The sequence below is a fragment of the Odocoileus virginianus genome, chromosome 6 (genome assembly GCF_023699985.2).
Source record: "Odocoileus virginianus isolate 20LAN1187 ecotype Illinois chromosome 6, Ovbor_1.2, whole genome shotgun sequence".
Lineage (NCBI taxonomy): Eukaryota > Metazoa > Chordata > Mammalia > Artiodactyla > Cervidae > Odocoileus > Odocoileus virginianus.
Genome location: NC_069679.1, coordinates 73,430,701 through 73,451,884, shown reverse-complemented (window position 1 = coordinate 73,451,884; position 21,184 = coordinate 73,430,701). Strand labels below are relative to the sequence as shown.

Sequence of the window (21,184 nt, the reverse complement as noted above, 5' to 3'; positions counted from 1 at the left end):
AAATGCAGAAGTTGGCCATCTGTAGAACTGACAGCACTGGCTGTGGTCTGTGAAACACCAAACCTTGGAGAAGTACCTCTTTAGCATGGTTAATAATACTTCCTTTGCCCACGTGCCACAATGACTTTCTGCAAGAAAGAAAGGAAAAAAAAAAAAGCCTCTCTCATGTGCCTGCGAGAGAACTTCCTCTTCATCTAAAGTCCTGGCTTTCCATTCCCCATATGCTGACACTTGAGCTGGCAGAACGTGGCTGGCCCAGGAATGAACCTTGTCCCCCAGCTTGGGACAAGGTTCCAGAGACTCCCCTTACCAGTGGTCCAGTTTCATGTCATGTCCCAGGAGAAAGGGCAGCAGTGGTCAGGCAGGAGAAACAGGGATGGAAATCGGACTGAGAAATATTTATGGAGAGTGTGCTCCTTGGAAGGTGTGGAAAGGCCAGGAATGGAGATAGGAATGGCCAAGGGTTGGGTGCAGCATTAATTTGCAACTCTGGGTGCCATGTTGGGAAGTTTTAAAAACATCTAAATGCCCAAGTTGCACCCATACCATTTGCATCAGAATGTCTGGGGGAAATGGTGTCATGGGAGAAGACAGGCATCAGTGTTTATTAAAGATCTCCAGATGGGTCCAGTGTGTAGCAAAGTTAGGGAACCACTGACATATGCTATTCCTCTGGACAAGACCCAGATATTCTGCAGACCTGGGACTGCATTGGGTCCCAGGTGGGTCCTAGGCATTGGCAATCTTTAAAAATCTGCCAGGTGAATTCAGTGTACAGAGATGAATCAAGTAAATAATGAAGAGAAGGTCATGTGGGCTTTATCAAGGTGTCTGCAGCTCCTGGTCTTTTCCCATCTGTATGGTCCATATCACTCATAAGATAGAGCTTTTGGGGGAGGAGAATAACTTCTGGTAGATTTCAGAGACAGCTGGTGACGGCGGACACCAGATGCTGACCGCCTAGTGGCCTATCAAGGACGGTGCATTGGAGAGAAAACAAAACTTTCTCAGAACCAGGAGTGAAGGCCAAAACCAGTGTAGTCCTCTGCTCTTGGTCACCAAGATTTTTAAGTCTCAGAGGGCTTTCTGAAGTGATCCTGAGAGCTCTTAGGACCTGCCTATGTGCAGGCTTCAGGCACAGCTGTTTCCAGGGACTTGAGGGTAGATGCCATTTGGCTATGAATCCTCCTTTGGGGTGCCTCAACTCTGGAGCTACTTCACAAAGCACTGAGCAATTTCCCCATTTCTGTCTTTCCTTCTCAATACTTTTTTTTTCTCCTTCTCAGAAGCATAATTGGCTACAGACATAAGGTAAACATGGGACCCCTGCAGTTCCATCTTAGCTCCCCAACCCTACACCCTTCCCCACTAGAGTCTCATCTTTGCAACTCCTTTTTTTTTTGCACCTTGATACCTCCACTCCAGCTGGCCAGGTGGATTTCTTTTCATCTCAGTCTTGCCTTGGGATTCTGCCTTCCTGGCCTCCAGGACTTCACCTCTCTGCCCTGGGCTCTAGGGCTGGCGTTCCCCATAAGCAAACAGTGCCGATGGGACAGGAGTGACACCTCCCTTCCACTCCTGCCCTTGTTGGCTTTGGTTTGCTCTCAAGGCATATGCATAGTGGTGACGATTCATGCGATGGTTCTTATATTTTCTGAAACTTCTTTGGGAACATATATTTTTATCGTGTGCTTGCCTCATTTTTAAAGTTCTTCCCGAGACTTTCCTTGTGGTTCAGGAGTTTAGACTCTGCTTCCACTGCTAGGGACACGGGTTTGATCCCAGGTCTGGGAACTAAGATTCCACATGCGGATTCCACATGCCATGCAGCACAGCCCCAAATAAATACATAAATAAAAGTTCTTCCTAATAATTTTTTGTTAAATCCAGACTTCTTAGTGTTCTCAACTCACATACAGCACTAGAAAAACTTTAATCCTGGCACTAAGGATTTACAGGATGTAACATAAAGGCTGGGCCCTGATAGGCTTACCTTGACAATGTTCTAGAGACAACACTAATGAAGGGCATTAATTGTGATGGAGGGTTAGGGAGGAGGTCATGCTTCCTACTAGGGAGATAAAAATTCAGCACCATGGGAATCTGGAGAGAAAATAAATCTTGTTTTTTAAGCAAAATGAATTAAGGGGAGATGTTAATTGATTCTACAAGTTTCATATCAACTACCAACATCTTTAAGAATGTTCTGAAAGACTTACATTTACTTAAACCCACAAAAGTTGTATTTTGAATATAAGTGAGAGTAGAAAAAGAGAACCCAGAAGAATCGAAAACTTCTTAGTAGAGTGGGGACTAAATAATATATATCATGTTTTATCAAATGTAATGACAGTTATGTCTGCAAACGGGTCTGCTCTCATTTCTATTCTCAGCTCTAACACTGACTCATCGTATGGCTTGAAGCAAGTCACTAAACAACATTAGACCTCAGCTTCTCCATATAAAAATGGCAATTAAAATACTAGATAGAGGAACTGGCATTTATGGAGCAACTGGTCTATGCTGATGTGCTAAGTGCTTTATGTTATGCTGTAGTATTTCATTCAGCAAATATTTGACCACCCAGTGTGCACAGAATACTGTGCCTGACCTCTGAGATACAGCAGGCACAGAGTAAAGAGTGCTCTCTTAGAGCTTAAGTTCCAGTGGGGTTGGGTGATAATTAACAAACAAAAACGAAAGAACAAGATACTGTCAAATAATGGCAAGGGCTTCCCAGGTGGTGCTCGTGGTAAAGAACCTGACTGCCAATGCAGGGGATGTAAGAGATTCAGGTTCCATCCCTGGGTCCCGACGATCCCCTGGCAGAAGGCATGGCAACCGACTCCAGTATTCTTGCCTCAAGAACCCCATGGACAGAGGAGTCTGGCAGGCTAGAGTCTGTAGGGTCGAAAAGAGTTGGACACGACTGGAGCAACTTAGCATGCACATGCACCTTACATAGATAATAAAACCAGATCACACGATAGAAAGTAACCTGGGGACAGAGTTACTTATGTAAGGCGGGCTCCCTGGGAGGTGACATTGGAATTGGGACCTGAACAGCAGGAGCAGTCTGCAGAGTCCAGGGTCCATGGGACAAGCTGTAAAGAAGAAAGTTCCAGGTAGGCATTCAGTGCAAAGGCCCTGATGAAGGTAGAAGCTTCAACTGTTTGGAAGGCCAGGTGACTGCAGTGGAGTGACTGGGTGGGTGGTAGGAGGAAGTGATCATCGAGTAAAGTGAGATTAGAGAGGTAGGCAGGAGACTGATTGCAGGGGCGATCAGTGGGACGTGCTAAAGTATTTGGGCTTTATTCTGATCCGTCTGATCTACATCTTTTCAGGAAAATCACGAGATGTATTAAGGAGTGTGGCTACAGTGGTGCAAGAATGGAAGCAGAAACAACAGGAGGGAGGCTGTAGTCTTATCTTGGTGAGAGAAGAAAACTTTTCTGTAAAGGGTCAGATAGTAAATAGGTTTTGTGAGCCACATAAGCGCTCTTGCACACATTCTACCTCTCCCCCTCTCTCTCCTGACCCTTCTCCTTCATTTGTAACAACCCTCTGCAAGTGTGGAAACCATTCTTAGCTCCCGGGCAATATAAAAGCAGGAGGTTGCCGGACGGATTTGGCCTGCCTAGCTGGGCAGTATTTGGCCCATCTCTAGCTCAAGAGAAGTGGAAACTGACAGGCGTATATTTAGGACACAGAACTCATAGGATTTGCTGATGGACTGGCCCTGTGTGGTTGGGGGTAAGAGGAAGAGGAAACAAGATGGCCTCAGTGAAGAAGTAGAAAGTGGTGTCATTTACTGAGATGGGAAAGAAGCAGATTTGGGAGTAGGGGGAGAGGGCAAATCAAGAGTTAAGTGTGAGCTGCCTATTAGTCATCCAAGTGGAGATGTCAGGTCAGGAGCCTAATACAGACTCTGGAGTTTAAGGGAGAGGGCAGGGCTGGAGATTCGCACCTGGGAGTTATCCTCTATGGATGCATTTCAAGTCCTGGATGGGATGAGATCACCCACAGGGCAGCATAGAGTTTCCAGGACCAGCTCCCCGGGGGACTCTAGAACTTAGAGGACCCACAGAAAAGATCCTTGGAGTCACTCTCTGGGTCAAAGAGTATGACACATGACAAACTACTTTCCAAAAGGCTCTCTTGTCTCTTCACAGAACCCATCTTGTTTGAGCTATTCAAATACAGCTTTGTGAGTGGGACTGTACACACAAATGGGCAGGGACACCGGAGTTAGGCATCCTTGACTGCTTTTGCGTGGGAGCTGGGGAGCCTCAAGCCACACCAGAGGATTAGGCTGCTTGAAGGAGGCATCAAGGGGCTGTAGCTTGTCCAGTGACTCCCAACCACAGAACTGCCCAGCAAGCTTATTACAAATGCAGATTTTTAATAAGAGCTTCTGATTCACTGTCTGGAGTGAGGTGTGTGTTAAATAAACTCCCTCTCATACAAACGAAAGTTTGTGAAATCTGTGGCTTAAGGACAGACTGGGTGGAGGGTGTGTCCTGGTGACATCTCTTCACCTTCAGAGGCTGGGATAGGGGAGTGGGGTTTTCAGGAATCTTAGGTGAGGCTGGCTGGGGAAGTTTCAGGATGGTGGCATAGCAGAGCACTGTGAGGCCAGGGGAAAAAAAACACCATTTTCTCTAGTTGGGGGACACTTTCCATTTGCTCTCCAATCCAGAATGAGGCCGATTCCCCAAACAGATGTGAAATGGTACCTTATTTGCCATTCCCTTCTCCAGGGGATCTTCCCAATCCAGGGATCGAACCCACATCTTTTATGTCTCCTGCATTGCAGGAAGATTCCTTACCATCTGGGCCACCAGGGAAATCCTTATTTAACACAGAGGCAAAGTTGAAAAGTTCTAGTTCCCTGGAGTATCTACTCTGCCCTCTAGTTACATAGCAGAGAGGGGAGTTTTTTGGTTTTTTCCCTGTAACCTTGTATGGAAACAAGAACACGTTTTTCAATTAAAAAAAAAAAAAAAAAACCATGTTGTTGCTGAAACTGAAGTGGTATCCTACACTTTGGATACATTATGGATTAAATAAATTTGTGTGAAAACAGCTAAGGAATAATGGAATAGATTTACTGTTAGACCTCCTGCTAGGAGCTAAGAAATTAATCTTGCATTCATTGAATCATTATTTATTGTGCCTTCTAAATGCCAGGCACTATTTGAGATTCAGAAAATAAAGTAGTGAACAAAATAGACAAAAATCCCTGCGCCTAACAAATAGATATCCTAATTAAGGAGACAGTAATATTAAGACAGATTTATCATTAAATTATTAATTTAATGATAAATAAGTAAAATGTATGCAGCATTAGATAGTGATGAGTACTAAGGAGAAAAATATAAAGGAGGGAAGGGTGGGCAGAGGGGGTGGGGGACAGGAAAGAGTTGGGGGCCAGGGTAAGTGAGACAGGAAAGGACTTGAGAGCTGTGACTGAGGAAAGTAACTCAATTTCTCTAAGTCTCAATTTCTTCACCTGTAAAATATAAATAATATTAATAGCACCTTTTAAAGATAGTTCAGGCCCTCAGACTGACTTTGTCACTTTTAAACTATGGGACTTTGGGTACAAGAATTCTTTGGGGTCTCAGAACCTCAGTTTCCTCATCTATAAAATCAAAAGATTTGCCCAGCCTATGTCACACTGTTTTTTGAAAGTGCCAAACAAGATAATTAATATGTGTGAAAATATTTTAAAACATGTAAGCTATTATTTAAATGTAAGAAATCTAAGAAAAACATACACATAGGTTTTTTTTTTACTGTTTGCAAATCTCTTGCTGATGATCAGCAGAGCCTCAGGACTGTTAGTAAACAATGAATTAGATAATGACTTGGTACTGATTCCATGCACTGGCACGGAAAAGGCCAATGCAAATTATCAGGATGTACTGGGGAATCCCACAGACAGAGGAGCCTGGTGGGTTACAGTCCACAGGGTCACAAAGAGTCAGACATGACTGAAGCAACTTCGGGGACACACACACACACACACACACACACACACAGAGCGCCCCTGTTCGCACACACACACACACAGAGCGTCCCTGTTCAGACACACACACACACACACACACACACAGAGCATCCCTGTTCGCGCGCACACACACACACACACACAGCGTCCCTGTTCGGACACACACACACACACACACACACACACACACACAGCGTCCCTGTTCGCACACACACACACACACACAGCGTCCCTGTTCGGACACACACACACACACACACACACACACACAGAGTCCCTGTTCGCGCGCACACACACACACACACACAGCGTCCCTGTTCGCGCACACACACACACACAGCGTCCCTGTTCGCGCGCGCACGCACACACACACACACACACACAGTGTCCCTGTTCGCACACACACACACACACACACAGCGTCCCTGTTCGCACACACACACACAGCGTCCCTGTTCGCGCGCGCACACACACACACAGCGTCCCTGTTCGCGCGCACACACACACACACACACACACACACAGCGTCCCTGTTCGCACACACACACACAGCGTCCCTGTTCGCGTGCGCACACACACACACACAGCGTCCCTGGTGGCTCAGTTGCTAAAGAGTTACCGGCAATGCAGGAAACTGCCTGCAATGCACACACACACAGCGTCCCTGTTCGCGCGCGCGCACACACACACACACACACACACACACAGAGCGTCCCTGTTCGGACACACACACACACACACACACACACACACAGCGTCCCTGTTCGGACACACACACACACACACACACACACACACACAGTGTCCCTGTTCGGACACACACACACACGCACACACACACACACAGCGTCCCTGTTCGCGCACACACACACACGCACACACACACACAGTGTCCCTGTTCGGACACACACACACACACACACGCACACGCACACACAGCGTCCCTGTTCGGACACATACACACACGCACACACACACACAGCGTCCCTGTTCGGACACACACACACACACACACACGCACACACACACACAGCGTCCCTGTTCGCACACACACACACACATGCGCACACACACACACACAGCGTCCCTGTTCGCACACACACACACAGCGTCCCTGTTCGCGCGCACACACACACACACACACACAGCGTCCCTGGTGGCTCAGTTGCTAAAGAGTGACCGGCAATGCAGGAAACTGCCTACAATGCAGGAGACCTGGGTTTGATCCCTGAGTTGGGAAGACCCCCTTGAGGAGGGCATGGCAACCCACTTCAGTATTCCTGTCTGCAAGATCCCACAGATAGAGGAGCCTGGTGGGCTATATTCCATGGGGTCACAAGAGTCAGACACAACTTAGCGACTGAACCACCACCGAGTAGATTAGCAATCATATCTCTTGTGAAGAGGGATAAAAAAATCAAACTAAGTGTTCCTAAGTAGACACCTTATAAAATAATTATTACATGCCTTTTGTCAAATTTTAAAATGATTTACGAAGAGCTGACTCATTTGAAAAGACCCTGATGCTGGGAAAGATTGAGGGCAGGAGGAGAAGGGGATGATAAAGAATGAGATGGTCGGATGGCATCACCGACTCAATGGACATGGGTTTGGGTGGACTCTGGGAGTTGGTGATGGACAGGGAGGCCTGGCAGTGCTGCGGTTCATGGGGTCGCAAAGAGTCGGACACGACTGAGTGACTGAACTGAACTGAAAATGCTTTACAGCTCCTTTATGTTTGTTCTTATTTTGTTTGTGCGACTTCAGCTCCAGGAAAACAACTAGGTAGACTGAAAGAAGTTATAAATACGAACAGTTATTTAATTTGCTAAGTGCAGACAATCCACCTTCTGGGTATTTCTGTATATGCTCAATAAACGTGAATCAAAGTAAGATAATTTCAAACTTAAGTACTCTTTTTTTCATCTTCCTATTTTTTTAGCCTTGAATATTTCACAGCATCCCCATAATGGTTAAATCAATAAACATGTCAGTATGTACGAATGGTATAGAGTCAGGCACACAGTAGGTAACCAGTAAATATGTTACAGGAAAGCATGAATGATTACTATGTAAATTTTCTTGCTATGACTAGTAAGACGGTATTTTACATTTAAAATACACCAATACTTGCCCTCCATGTACAACGCTAATCTGGTAAACCACATTAGGTCCATCTACAGTGTTCAATTTAAATATTAATCCAAATTTAGCTTGAATACTACCTGACAGAGTAGGTGCTCAATATTTGCCAAACAAGATGCACATTCAGAAATTAGTTACTACAGCCCAAATAACCCCCGCTCAGGCGCACGAACTGGACACCTCCAGCTCACATTCACCAGGTGACTTCTACCACTTCTCTGAAGTTCTGGCCCCCACTCGCCTAATAGCCAAATTAGAAGCTTTCCTCTGCTTCTCGAAGTCTTCCTCTTAAGCGCTCTACGTCCCAACTGTCACCAGGGTGCTAGGACTGCCCCACAGCCGGTTGGGGGTGGTTGGCGGGCGGGCCCAGCAATAGGCAGTGTGGCTGTTTCCTATTGGAGCTTAGTTGCTATGGTATCACCGACCTTAAACCTCGCGGGCGCTACTTCCGGAAGTTAAAAGAAAATTACTTCCTGAGCTGCCCGTACTTGCTATGGCCGACTGAGCAGGCACTGAGCTTAATAAAAATGAAACTTTTCCTGGAAACTCCTGTAAAATCTGATTTAACCACGTTAATTTGTGGGCATGACGTAGTATCATATCCCTTCTTCACTTTATAAAGGTTTACTAATACATTTCCCCCGCCCCCATCTATTTGCCAGTCTCCAAAATGGCGCCGGCGACTTTGAGAAGGTCAGAGGTGAGTTCCGTGGGCCCTCCCGGTTCCGGCGCGATCGAGGCCCAGGGAGGCGAACAGTCTCCGGCACCATGTCTGGCTCCTCAGGCCCACAAGCTCGGCGTGGCCCTTGCCCGTTCGCATTGCTGCTGTTACTCCTGCTCGGCCCCAGCTCGGTCCTCACCATCTCCTTCCACCTGCCCGTTAACTCCCGCAAGTGCCTCCGCGAGGAGATCCACAAGGACCTGCTGGTGACGGGCGCGTACGAGATCACCGACCAGTCTGGGGGCGCCGGCGGCCTGCGCACCCATCTCAAGGTGCGGCGCGGGGTGGGGCGGGGAGGGGAGACCGCAGGCGCCGGCGAGGTGGCCGAGGATCGGGGAGTCGGGCGGGCGGAGGCCTGGAGGGCTGGCCTGGCCGCGCGGAGAGCGAAGGGCGCGCGGTCGAGACCGCCCCCTCACCCCGCTCGTTGGCGGTCGCGGGGCGGGACTGGGAACCGCGCACCGAAGCCGGGAATCCTTTAGAGGGCCCGCCAGGGCCTTGGCGGATGTGGTGACCGCTGAGCGGCCGCGGCCTTGACTTTGGGTCCTTGTCAGGGTCCTGTCCCTGTTTTGGTTTTAGGTACTTTGAACTGGTAACTAGGGGTCTTCAAAGAAGTCTTTGGAGGCTGATTATTTGTGGGGATCAGCATCACAAGACATTGATACCTGCAGGAAAATAATGAAATCACTTAAATTTTCTGTGAATAATAAAAAGCTGTTATTTTTTGAGCATCAGCTGTGTTTAGGTCCCGTGCTGCTGTATACGTATTAGCAATTAGTTCCTACCCTACCCTGTGAAGTAAGTACTGTTTAGCCTCATTTTACACGTGATAAAACTGAGGCTCAGAAAGGTAATGGAGCTGGTGTCAGAGCTGAAGTGGATTCTTAGGTTGGGAGTTAAGTAAGGTGCCAGAAAACTGCTGCAGTCTTATTCTCATCGTGTCTTTTATTTGTCATTCCTGTGATTGATTAAAGTCGATTTCTGGTGACAAAACGGTCTCAAGTCTCTAGTCCTTTCCTTTCTGGTTCCCCAGAGTCTGGGCTTGGCCAAGTTTTCTGTAAATTTCAGTGATACTCTTGGATGGTGACGAATATTGCTGTAGTGCCAGTTTGGTCCCATATTGATTGGGGATGATGACCAGACCTGATCTTTGAAGTGTTAATGTGTTTGATATCTGTCAATATTTGATTGTATTTTAGGTAATTTTATTCATTCACTATAAGCACCTGGTTTTTGTTTTTAGCAGGAGGGGTCTTGAACCCAGACAGGAAGAAACATTTTTACACTTTATTAGAGCTTTGGGTGTAATAAGACCATAGTTTATTTTTAAGGTATTGGAACCCAATAGTGGTAACAGATGGCCTCCCAGGTGGTTCAGAGGGTTGAGAATCCACCTGCAGTGTAGGAGGCTCTGGAGATGAGGGTTGGATCCCTGGGTCAGGAAAATTCCCTGGAGAAGGGCATGGCAACTCACTGCAGTATTCTTGCGTGATGAATCCCACAGACAGAGGAGCCTGGCGGGGGCTACAGTCGCGAAGAATTGGGCATGACTAAAGTAACTGAGTATGCACAGTGGTTAACAGATGCAGATTATTTGAACTTTGAGAGATGTAAACTATTTTCACCACTGTTGCACCATGACCCAGACTTTTGTTATTCTCTTCAGGCCCCAAACTTCTCTCTGGCCAAGAAAGAAATGATGGCATAACTTTATAGACTTAGATACAGTATTTTGGGGGTCCTGCTTCTGGCTCTTCAAAGGGTGTAGTGCATAGAATCAAAGAATTTGAGCAATGAAAGAGAGTTTACTCAAAAAAAAAAGAGAGTTTACTCTCATCTCTAGTGTTGCCCCTCTGATTGGTTCTTATGTTTTAAAACCTTAACTATTCTTTACCTGGTAAAGTTTAAATTTTCCAACATACTCTGTAGCACTCTTCATGATCTGTTCCTGAAGCTTTATGCACTTTGTCATCACTCCCCTTTGCATTTTATATATGAGCCACCCTGAACAGTACCCTAAACTCAGTTTATTTTCATCTTACAGTGTAACTACTTGTATTTATATCTTGTCTTCCTCATTAGACTGTTAGTATTGTGAGGGCAGTAATTATTTTCATGTTCATTTTTTTCTGAATGTCAAGCATACTGACTTGCTTCTAGTAAGCACTTAATACAGGAAGCATATAATATAGCAAGTTCTTACAGGAATTACATATATATCCAAGGCTGCTGAAGGGACCTCAGCAGCAGGAATCTATCTACACGCTAGCGTTACCATCACACACTTGCTCTCCCCATGTCTGCTCTGTTCTCTTACTTTGTGGTTGTTTATTTCTAAGTCATGCCCGACTCTGCAACCCCATGACCTGCAGCACACCAGGCCTCCCTGGCGTCCTTCACCATAACCCAGAGTTTTCTCAGACTCATGTCCATTGAGTCGATGATGCCATCCAACCATCTCATCCTCTGTCTGCTCTGTTCTCTTGCTACTGGCCAGCTTACTCAGACTACTTCTGAGGTCCTTCTCCTAGATGCCAAGTAGGTAACATAAATGAATGAGTTGGGCCAGCTATAAGAAAAACAGCAGCCGTGATGATAAATGGCGGATAACGAGGAATAGTGGAAACTCTCAGTTTGGAATAGTCAGTACTCATCTCTTGATGTGGACCTGTTGCCACATCTGGTTTTTCAAATAAAGTTAGAAATCCAGATTTTGAAGCGAAAGCTCTTGATTTTAAAATATCACCAACTAATTCAAGTTGGTCTTGGTATTTGTTTATTTTTTATAGAGAAGAGTACAGCCTGTCCACCATGTACACATTACCCAGATTATCGGAATCGTGTCACACTTGTTTCATCTTAACCGCTTCTCCCTTTGCATTTTATGCTGAATCGTTTTAAACTAAAGTCTAATTATCATGGTGTTTCAGTCTTTCATACTTCAGGGTGAATCTCTTTAAAAATACAAACTTAATCACAATGTTATGTGACTGTTTTCATGCCTTGCAAAGTTAGCAATAATTCCTTAATGCTATCTAATAATTGATTGATGTTTAATCACTAAGTTGTATCTGACTCTTTTGTGACCCCATGTACTATAGCCCTCTAGGTTTCTGTGTCCATGGGATTTCCCAGGCAAGAATTCTGGAGTAGGTTGCCATTGCTTCCTCCAGGGGATCTTCCCAAGCCAGGGATCAAACCCATGTCTCCTGCATTGGCAGGCGGATTCTTTACCACTGAGCCACCTACCACTTCATACTCAAATTTCTCCACTTGTCTCAAAATAGCTATTTTAAATTAATTTGTTGTGTCTCTCAAGTCTCTTTAATCTACAATAGTTTCACTCTCTCTTCCCCAGCTCCCTTTTTTTTATATGCTTGAATTATATTGTTGGGGTCAGTAGTTCTTAAATTATGTCCTACATTATAGGTTTGTCTCTGCTTCCTTGAGGTGTCATTTGACGAGTCTGTCCCCCTTGTTCTTGTAAAAGTAATCAACTATAAAGAGGTAACTAGATGCGGGTTTATGTGAGGTTACTTCACAAGTGGTATTGTGTACTTCATGTGACATCATGGCACTGCACACAGTACTTTTGTGCCCCTTGGTGCTGCTAAGGTAGATCAGTGGATTCAGTTGTGTGTATTAAAGTCCAGCTGCTGCTATAACAAATCATTATGAACTTAGTGGCTCACTGGTAGCTCACCTGGTAAAGAATCCACCTGCAATGCAGGAGACCCTGGTTCTATTCCTGGGTCGGGGAGATCCCCTGGAGAAAGGGATAGGCTACCACTCCAGTATTCTTGGGCTTTCCTTGTGGCTCAGCTGGTAAAAAATCCTTTTGCAATGTGGGAGACCTGGGTTCGATCCCTGGGTTGGGAAGATCCCCTGGAGAAGGGAAAGGCTACCCACTCCAGTATTCTGGCCTGGAGAATTCCATGGACTATATGTCCATGGGGTCACAGAATCAGACACAACTGAGCGACTTTCACTAGTGGCTCACAGCACACATTTATCTTCCAGTTCTAGAGGTCAGAAATCCTAAAATCAAGGTGTCAACAGGACTGTGTTCCTTCTGCAGGCTCTAAGGGAGAATCCATTTACTTGCCATTTCCAACTTATAGAGGCCACCTGTACTCTTTGACTGGTGACCCCTTCCTCCGTCTTCAAAGCCAGAAGCGTAATATCTCCAAAACTTTCTCTTCCTTTCTCCCACCCAAACCTCTCTCCCTTCTCAGCTTCTATCATCTCATCTCCTCTGACTCTCCTGCTTCCTTCTTTCCCTTATAAGGACCCTTAATTTAATCCACATCTGCAAACCCCCTTTTGCCACATAGAATCACATATTCACAAGTTCTGGAAATAAGGATATGGACATCTCTTGGGGGTTGGGGGCATTATCCTGCCTACGAAGTTGGTAACAACCTGGAGCCTCTAATGTAAAGCTGCCAATTAATCTTTAACTTGTGAAGCTATTGATGACTTATGTGGATATATTGTTTCATTAAGATTGTGAAATGATGATTTTCTAATTGTTCCTTTCATATTTACTAGCTGGAATTATTCTTAAGAAATTCATCACTTAAGGCCATTTGATTACTCTAAAATTTATAATTCAGGAAGGAAAGTTGAGCTCAGTGCAGAGTTCATTCCTTTTTATTGTTGGTTTTCAGAGCAAGCAGTGTTGCCCTTGTCATTGCCACTGTAGCCTGAAGAAGGTTGTTGTTGTTTTAAGTATTATACTGAGATTATTTTTTATTGTTGTTTACTTCCATTTTTGGAGTGATTGTTTTAGTCAGTTGCAGTCATTCTTTATGCTCACTTGTCCCTTTGGCTCCTATATCCTTTTGACCCAATCCTGTTGGACTTTGATGGCTTACCTGTTTTGTGGAATAGCTCGGTGGTGCCCTTGGCTCATCTTTTGTATGTCGAACCCTTGGCCTGGATGCAGCTGTTCCTCTGAGAAGTTGTGGTTCCTTTTTGTGAGGCATGGGATTTTAGAGACCATAAGTCACGTGTCATTTTTAAAAGTTTAATATATTGTGCAGGCTGCAGAACCTGTATGTGAGCTTGATCCCACTCCTTAGCACAATTTGCAACCTTTTTCATAGTCTCTGTCCACTTAGTTCTGTTTTCTCTTAAAGCAGTGGGCCGTGAGTGGTCCAGACTCTGCCTCAAGAATTCTCTCTATGCATCATTTCACCTTCTGAGGTGCAACTCCAGTGTGCAAGGATCTGATTGGTTCAGCTTCTTTTTATATCCCAGGCCACATTCTAGGTCTCCAAACAGCCTGTTAATTATTTTCCTTTTGGTCAAATATCCACCCCTGGTTTAAGCAGCCACGGTTTGGAGACATGGATACTTTCTGCAAAAGTTGGTCACCTGGGCTTGGCATTTAGCTATTGCCCTGATGGAGGCGCTCTTTCTTAGAAGGATCTTTGTGAATGTAGTGTCTTGATGAACCTGTCTCATTCATCATCCTCCTGTCAAGGAGCACCTTAATGTCCAATGAATACATGAGTGTTACCATATATCACTCTGCCTTGTAGTTCACTGTTTGCCCAACTCCTCAGGTAGACTTTAGCTTGAGCAGAGCCTATGTGTGAATCGTCATTGAAATGCCTATGTCTAATACAGTGGATGGTACGTAGTAGGACTTTAGCCTAAGGAATGAGTGAACAAATGAATTGGCACTGTCCTAATCTCATCTCTGATCTTTTCCTCTTCACTTGTCTCCTCCTCACTGTAGCCATTCTGAATACCTTGCAGTTCTTTGAACACAAATGTTCTCTTAACCGGGACCAGTCTTTGCCTGTACGCCTCCTGTGTGCTTCCCCAGTAATGGAAAGTAATATCATGCCTGCTGTGTAGGCATTATTGTACAACTGAGTTAAATATTTTAGTCTTATTGAGCTTGGGTCTGGAGTCAAGACAGATTTGAGTTCAGATCCCATCAGCTCCACCATTTAAAGGGGGTATGGTCTTAGGGGAATTACTTAACCTTTCTCTTTGAGTCTCTTATATGTAAGATGGCGATGATAGTGTTCATAGAATTATTAGAAGGGCTAATGGAGGTGAGCTCTTTATTGTGCAGGGTTTATTGCAGTGGGCCATAGATATTAGTACTTTGCTTTTCTCTCTAGTAAATGAAAATTGAATTGCTTATCTCACTTCCTCTCCCTGTGTCATTGCAGTGACGATAAATAGCATTTTAATGAGAGTAATTCTGAAGTTTTGTGATTTTCCCATTCATTCAGTACATATTTATTTAATACTTAGCACAAATGCCAAACATAGCTGGGGTTATAGGCATGAATAGCAGACAAGGTCCTTGACCTCTAGTGAGAACAAAGACAAAATACAAGTTTAAAAAGATACAGAGAAATCTCAGGTAGTAATAAGTATTATAATGAAAAGTCAAGCAATAGGTGGTAAGGAGTAGTTAATAGGGTAAAATGTATTTGAGTGGCCAGCCAAGGCCTTTTTTTTAAAAAAAATAATTTAATTAATTAATTTTCGGTTGTTCTGGGTCTTCATTGCTGTGCATTGGCTTTGCTCCAGTCACGGGAGTGTGGGCTGCTCTCTGGTTACTGTGAGCAGGCTTCTAGTTCGCAGTGGCTTCACCGACTCTAGGACGCACGGGCTTCAATAGTTGCGGCGTGTGGGCTCAGTAGTTCTGGCGCAAAGGCTCCAGAGCACAGGCTCAATAGTTGTGGCCCATGGGCTTAAGTTGCCTGGTAGCATGCGGAATCTTCCCAGGTCAGGCATCAAACCTGTGTCTCCTCAGTGGGCAGACAGAGTCTCTACTACTGAGCTACCAGGGAAGCCCCAGCCAAGGCCTTTCTGAACACAGAGAGAAGTGGATTGAAATGATGGGTGGGACTGTGTTGCAAAGATTTCTCCTTCAGGCCCATATTGGGATGTGTTTTCTGTTGAGATTTCCAATTGAGGTTATCCCTTCCCTACTCATTTCATAAAATGAGGCTAAATCGGGCTAAATAGTTTCAGATTTAAAGATTGCTGCACAGAATTGAAGCAGGAAGTACCAACTCATCATGCATAGTGAATATAGAAGTTTTCTCATTACTTCAGGTCCATAATAAACGCCTATTGTAGGGACTCAGAATCTGTGAGTTACAAACCACATTTTCTAAAGACTAAATGATACAGATTCCATTATCAGTTGTTAACACTGTTAACACAGTTCTTTGGAATCTGTGTTAATAGTGAAAATTGGAGGATGAATTAATTTTAGGGAATGAGATGAGTTATTGCCTAAGGGTGATTTATACTTTGGAAATACATTACAGAAAAAAAGAAAGCAGTTGTGAGGAGATGTCATAATCATCACCAGAAAAGAAAGAAAAGCCTAATGGTAATAATTTAGGTCACTTATACATTTTTAGCCTCTTCCAAATAATCCAGTTGGTCTAACTTTTTTCTCATTGTTATTCTTCAAGAGTGCTGTTGCTATTAATAATCCATTTTGCCAAATGAGATTATTTTTTATTTGGCTATTATACTCAGATATGGTCCCAGTGTTTCCCAGCTAGCTTACAGATAAGAAAGCAAACAAGATCATTTGGGAAGTTCACCCTTGAGTCATAGGCCTATCACAGTTTAAGCCTAAAAATGATCAAGAAGAACCTTGGCCTTTGGGAAACCATTGGCCTATAATTTTTTTTCACCACTAAAAGCTGTATGAAAAGATTGTGTCTGTGTGTGCACTACACCTTTAATTGATTTTATTTGGAGTAGCTATGCTTCAGCTCATGATTACTGTTGTCTATGTTGAGGGCTGATCTTTTTCTCTTAAGAAAAATACATCTTTCTCAAATTTACATTTGATGTGACTTGTACAGTGGATTAGAAACAGATCAATAAATAGATAGTTTAGTACAGAAGGCTGATTGGTACATTAAAATGTAATGATATTAAAATCTAGTTTATTTTTTGTATTATATACTGATTTCTAGATTTAAATTAAAACCTGATTGTGTGTTTCTGTCTCCACCAAGGTTAAACAGCATTACTTCATTTAAACCTCTCTCATTGGACATTTGTCCACAGCCTTCTCTCTTTTCAAGTGATCTAGAGAAGGGGGCTGCTTAGAATTTGAAATTGCTGTATCATATCTTTATGATGACTTCTCATGTTTCTAGGAAAAGGGAACCGATTTCTAAAGGTAACCTAGTGGGGTGTGGTGGCTTCTTTACTGTTTCCTGTGTGAGCTGCTGACTGGTGGTTGATCCTGAGCTGTGGCCCCCACATGCATATGCGGCCTCGCAGCCTGGACAGTGGCGCCTTCTGTGAAAGCAGCCAGCTGGCCACAGACCAGAATTTGGGCTCCCAAACAAGCCTCCGACTTGAGGGAGGTTGATGTCATCTGCTTTATCCTGTGCCCCCAACCTCATTGTTCGACACAACTTGTGGGAAATCAAGGGACTAGTTGTTAAGAAAGAACAAGGCTTTGTTTGTGCCTGAAAGGGTCACGCTGGAGGTTTTTACCGTAAATAACTTTGGAACAGTATGAAAAAAAACATTTGATCTGGCTTCACCCCCGCAGCAGTATTGTTAGGGCAGCAACTGGTCTTTCCTTCTCATTCCCCTTGCCTTCCTCCCTCTCTTTCTCCGCTGCCTACCCTGCGCGCCCCCTCACTCCTACCCCCCCCCCCACCCCAGTCAATAATGACGTATTGCCTGTGTTGAGTTAATACAGTAAATGCTGATGGACTCAGGAAGAGAGCATCTATCCATTATCATACCACTGCCTGGAAATTTTCCATGTCTGGTTTTCAGTACTTCAGAAGCCTCCTTAAACGTCACTTCTGTGCTGTGCTATGCCATTGCTGAATTATGTTGGAAATTTGAAAGAATTCAATGTTGCCTGATGCTGCTTATGGCCTTCTAAGTTTAACTTTGTTCTGAGTAAAATCTAGATGTCCTTTGATTTCAGGGATGCTGTTGGTAGGCTTGATACTTAATCTTGTTTGAAAGATCAGAGTAAATTTGTTTTATGACCATTAAATGCAGCTGCTAGGCTATCAGAGTCACCCACATTCTTTGTATATAGAACTTGTGGTAGCCTCTTGGAAGTATTTCTGATACTACTTTTCTAGTGTAAAACTACAGTATCTTCAGTGATTTGGTGTTCTCTCCCATTAGAATAATAGACCCTACAGCTTTAGATTCAGTGTGAACTCTTACGAAATGAAACGTAGAGACCTGCAACCTCTGAGCATAATATTTGCATCCACAGTCCTCTCTTCTACTCCCCCAAACTTTATGTTGTTGAGTCCTTCATGTTTATTACATCAGTAAAACACATGCAGGAATTGCTGAAGTCATCTGATATTTCTTACTGTGGCTTGGTAGCAGCTAAAATGATTCATTGAATACGTGCTTTGTTCAGTTCAGTCTCTCAGTCCTGTCTCTTTGGGACCCCATGGACTTCATCACGCCAGGCTTCCCAGTCCATTACCAGCTCCCGGAGTTTGCTCAAACTCATGTTCATTGAGTCAGTGATGCCATCCAACCATCTCATCCTCTGTTGTCCTCTTCTCCTCCTGCCCTCAGTCTTTGCCAGCATCTGGGTTTTTTCCAATGAGTCATCAGCTAGCCAGAGTATTGCGGTTTTGGCTTCAGCATCAGTCCTTCCAATGAAAATTCAGGCCGATCACCTTTAGGATGGACTGGTTTGATTTCCTTGCAGTTCAAGGGACTCTCAAGAGTCTTCCAACACCACAGCTCAAAAACATCAATTCTTCGGTGCTCATTTTTGTTTATGGTCCAGCTCTCACATCCATACATGACTACTGGAAAAACCATAGCTTTGACTAGAAGGACCTTTGTCAGCAAACTGACATCTCTGTTTTTTAATATGCTGTTTAGGTTGGTCGTAGCTTTTCTTCCAAGAAGCAAGTGTCTTTTCATTTTATGGCTGCAGTCACCAGCTGTGTTGATTTTGGAACCCAAGAAAATAAAGTCTGTCACTGTTTCCATTGTTTCTCCATCTATTTGCCATGAAGTGATGGGACCAGATGCCATGATCTTAGTTTTTTGAATGTGGAATTTTAAGCCAACTTTTTCACTCTCCTCTTTCACTTTCATCAAGAGGCTCTTTAGTTTTTCTTCACTTTCTGCCATGAAGGTGGTGTCATGTGCATATCTGAGGTTACTGATAATTCTCCCAGCAGTCTTGATTCCAGCTTGTGCTTCATCCAGCCTGGCATTTCACATGATGTACTCTGCATGTAAGTTAAAGAAGCAGAGTGACAGTAGACAGCCTTGACGTATTCCTTTCCCAATTTGGAACCAGTCCCTTGTTCCATGTCTGGTTCTAACTGTTGCTTCTTGACCTACATACCAATTTCTCAGGAGTCAGGTAAGGTGGTCTGGTATTCCCATCTCTTTCAGAATTTTCCACAGTTTGTTGTGATCCACACAGTCAGAGGCTTCGGTGTAGTCAGTAAAGCAGAAGTAGATGTTTTTCTGGAACTCTCTTGCTTTTTCTGTGATCCAGCGAATTGTTGACAATTTGATCTCTGGTTCCTCTGCCTTTTATAAATCCAACTTGAACATCTGGAAGTTTATGGTTCACGTACTATTGAAGCCTGACTTGAAGAATTTTGAGCATTACTTTGCTAGCATGTGAGATGAGTGCAATTGTGCAGTAATTTGAACATTCTTTGGCATTGCCTTTCTTTGGGACTGGAATGAAAACTGACCTTTTCCAGTCCTGCGGCCACTGCTGAGTTTTCTAAATTTGCTGACATATTGAGTGCAGCACTTTCATAGCATCATCTTTTAGGATTTGAAATAGCTCAACTGGAATTCCTTCACCTCCACTAACTTTGTTCATAGTGATGCTTCCTAAGGCCCACTTGACTTTGCATTCCAGGATGTCCGGCTATAGATGAGTGATCACACCATCGTGGTTACCTGGGTCATTAAGATCTTTTTTGTACAGTTCTTCTGTGTATTCTTGTCACCTCTTAGTATCTTCTGCTTCTGTTAGGTCCATACCATTTCTGTCCTTTATTGAGCCCATCTTTGCATGAAAAGTTCCCTTGATATCTCTGATTTTCTTGAAGAGATCTCTAGTCTTTCCCATTCTTTTGTTTGCCTCTATTTCTTTGCACTGATCACTGAGGAAGGCTTTCTCATCTCTCCTTGCTATTCTTTGGAACTCTGCATTCAGATGGGTGTATCTTTCCTTTTCTCCTTTGCCTTTAGCTTCTCTTCTTTTCTCAGCTCTCTGTAAGGCCTCCTCAGACAACCATTTTGCCTTTTGGCATTTCTTTTTCTTGGGGATGGGCTTGATCACTTTCTCCTGTACAGTGTCACGAACCTCCTTTCATAGTTCTTCAGGCACTCTATCAGATCTAATCCCTTGAATCCCTTTAACATGTTTTGTTAAAGTGCTGCATTAAGGAACCTAGTACCTGCTTTGTTAGGCACTTTGTATCTCTTCAGTTTCTAAATCTTTCTTCAGCTTCCTCTAGGTTTACCTGTCTTTTCCTTTTTCGTGTAACAGCCATGTCGGCCCCGGTCATCCCTGGGTTTAGTCAATGTAGACTACTTTAGTTTGCCATCCATTAGCACTTTTAGGTTGGAAGTGTGGTTAATTACTTAAATGTTTAATTCTCACAGTAACCTCATGAAGTACTCACGCTTGTCCTTGTTTTACACGTGAGGCACAGAGAGGTCAAGGACCACAGCCAAGGCTCCGCAGCTGGCAAGCGGCCCCGCTGGGACTGGAGCTCCACCGTGACGCTCGAGTCTGGAGCCGTCAGTCCAGCTGCTGTGCTGTGCTGTCTCTCAGTGGGAGAGAAGGGCAGGTGTCTCTGTGTCGGTTCATTTTTGTTCCATGTGTAGAGCTTCTCTGTACATTGTGTAGGGTTCATTTGCTTCTATACATTTGGTTCATTTGGTTCAGTGTATAGGGACTAGGTTGTTTCTGAATTCCTTAGTTGTTCAGAAGCTACCAGGTTGATGTTTATCCTTAAAATGACATGTATACTTTGTGTACTCAGTATTATGCCACAGACTGATCATAAACCTAAGGAAGCAGTACAGCGTAGGAGCCTGTATGAAGGAGATGACATTTTCAGAATCTCACCAGCTACACTCCAGCTGCAAGTTTACTGAGCTCTGCTGCTGTGGCCTGAGTGGTGCATGGAGCTGGACTGCCGGCGTATGGAGCTGATTCAGCACATGGAAGCAGTGTGTGAACTGTGCCAGTAGAAAGACACAGCCTTGCCACCTTCCTCGCAGACAGTATGCCACTTTACAAGAGTAGTTGTAGACTT

The 21,184-nt window shown here is 44.2% G+C and overlaps 1 protein-coding gene across 1 annotated transcript in view; it reads left to right on the top strand.

Annotated features, from left to right (window-relative positions):
- Window positions 1-8,869: 8,869 nt before the first annotated feature.
- TMED10 (transmembrane p24 trafficking protein 10) overlaps window positions 8,870-21,184 on the top strand; it is a 32,671-nt gene continuing 20,356 nt past the window's right edge. The window contains exon 1 of the mRNA XM_070469645.1: window positions 8,870-9,151. Within this exon, the coding sequence (XP_070325746.1) occupies window positions 8,927-9,151 (225 nt within the window). The 5' untranslated portion in view covers window positions 8,870-8,926. The remainder of the gene's footprint in view (window positions 9,152-21,184) is intronic.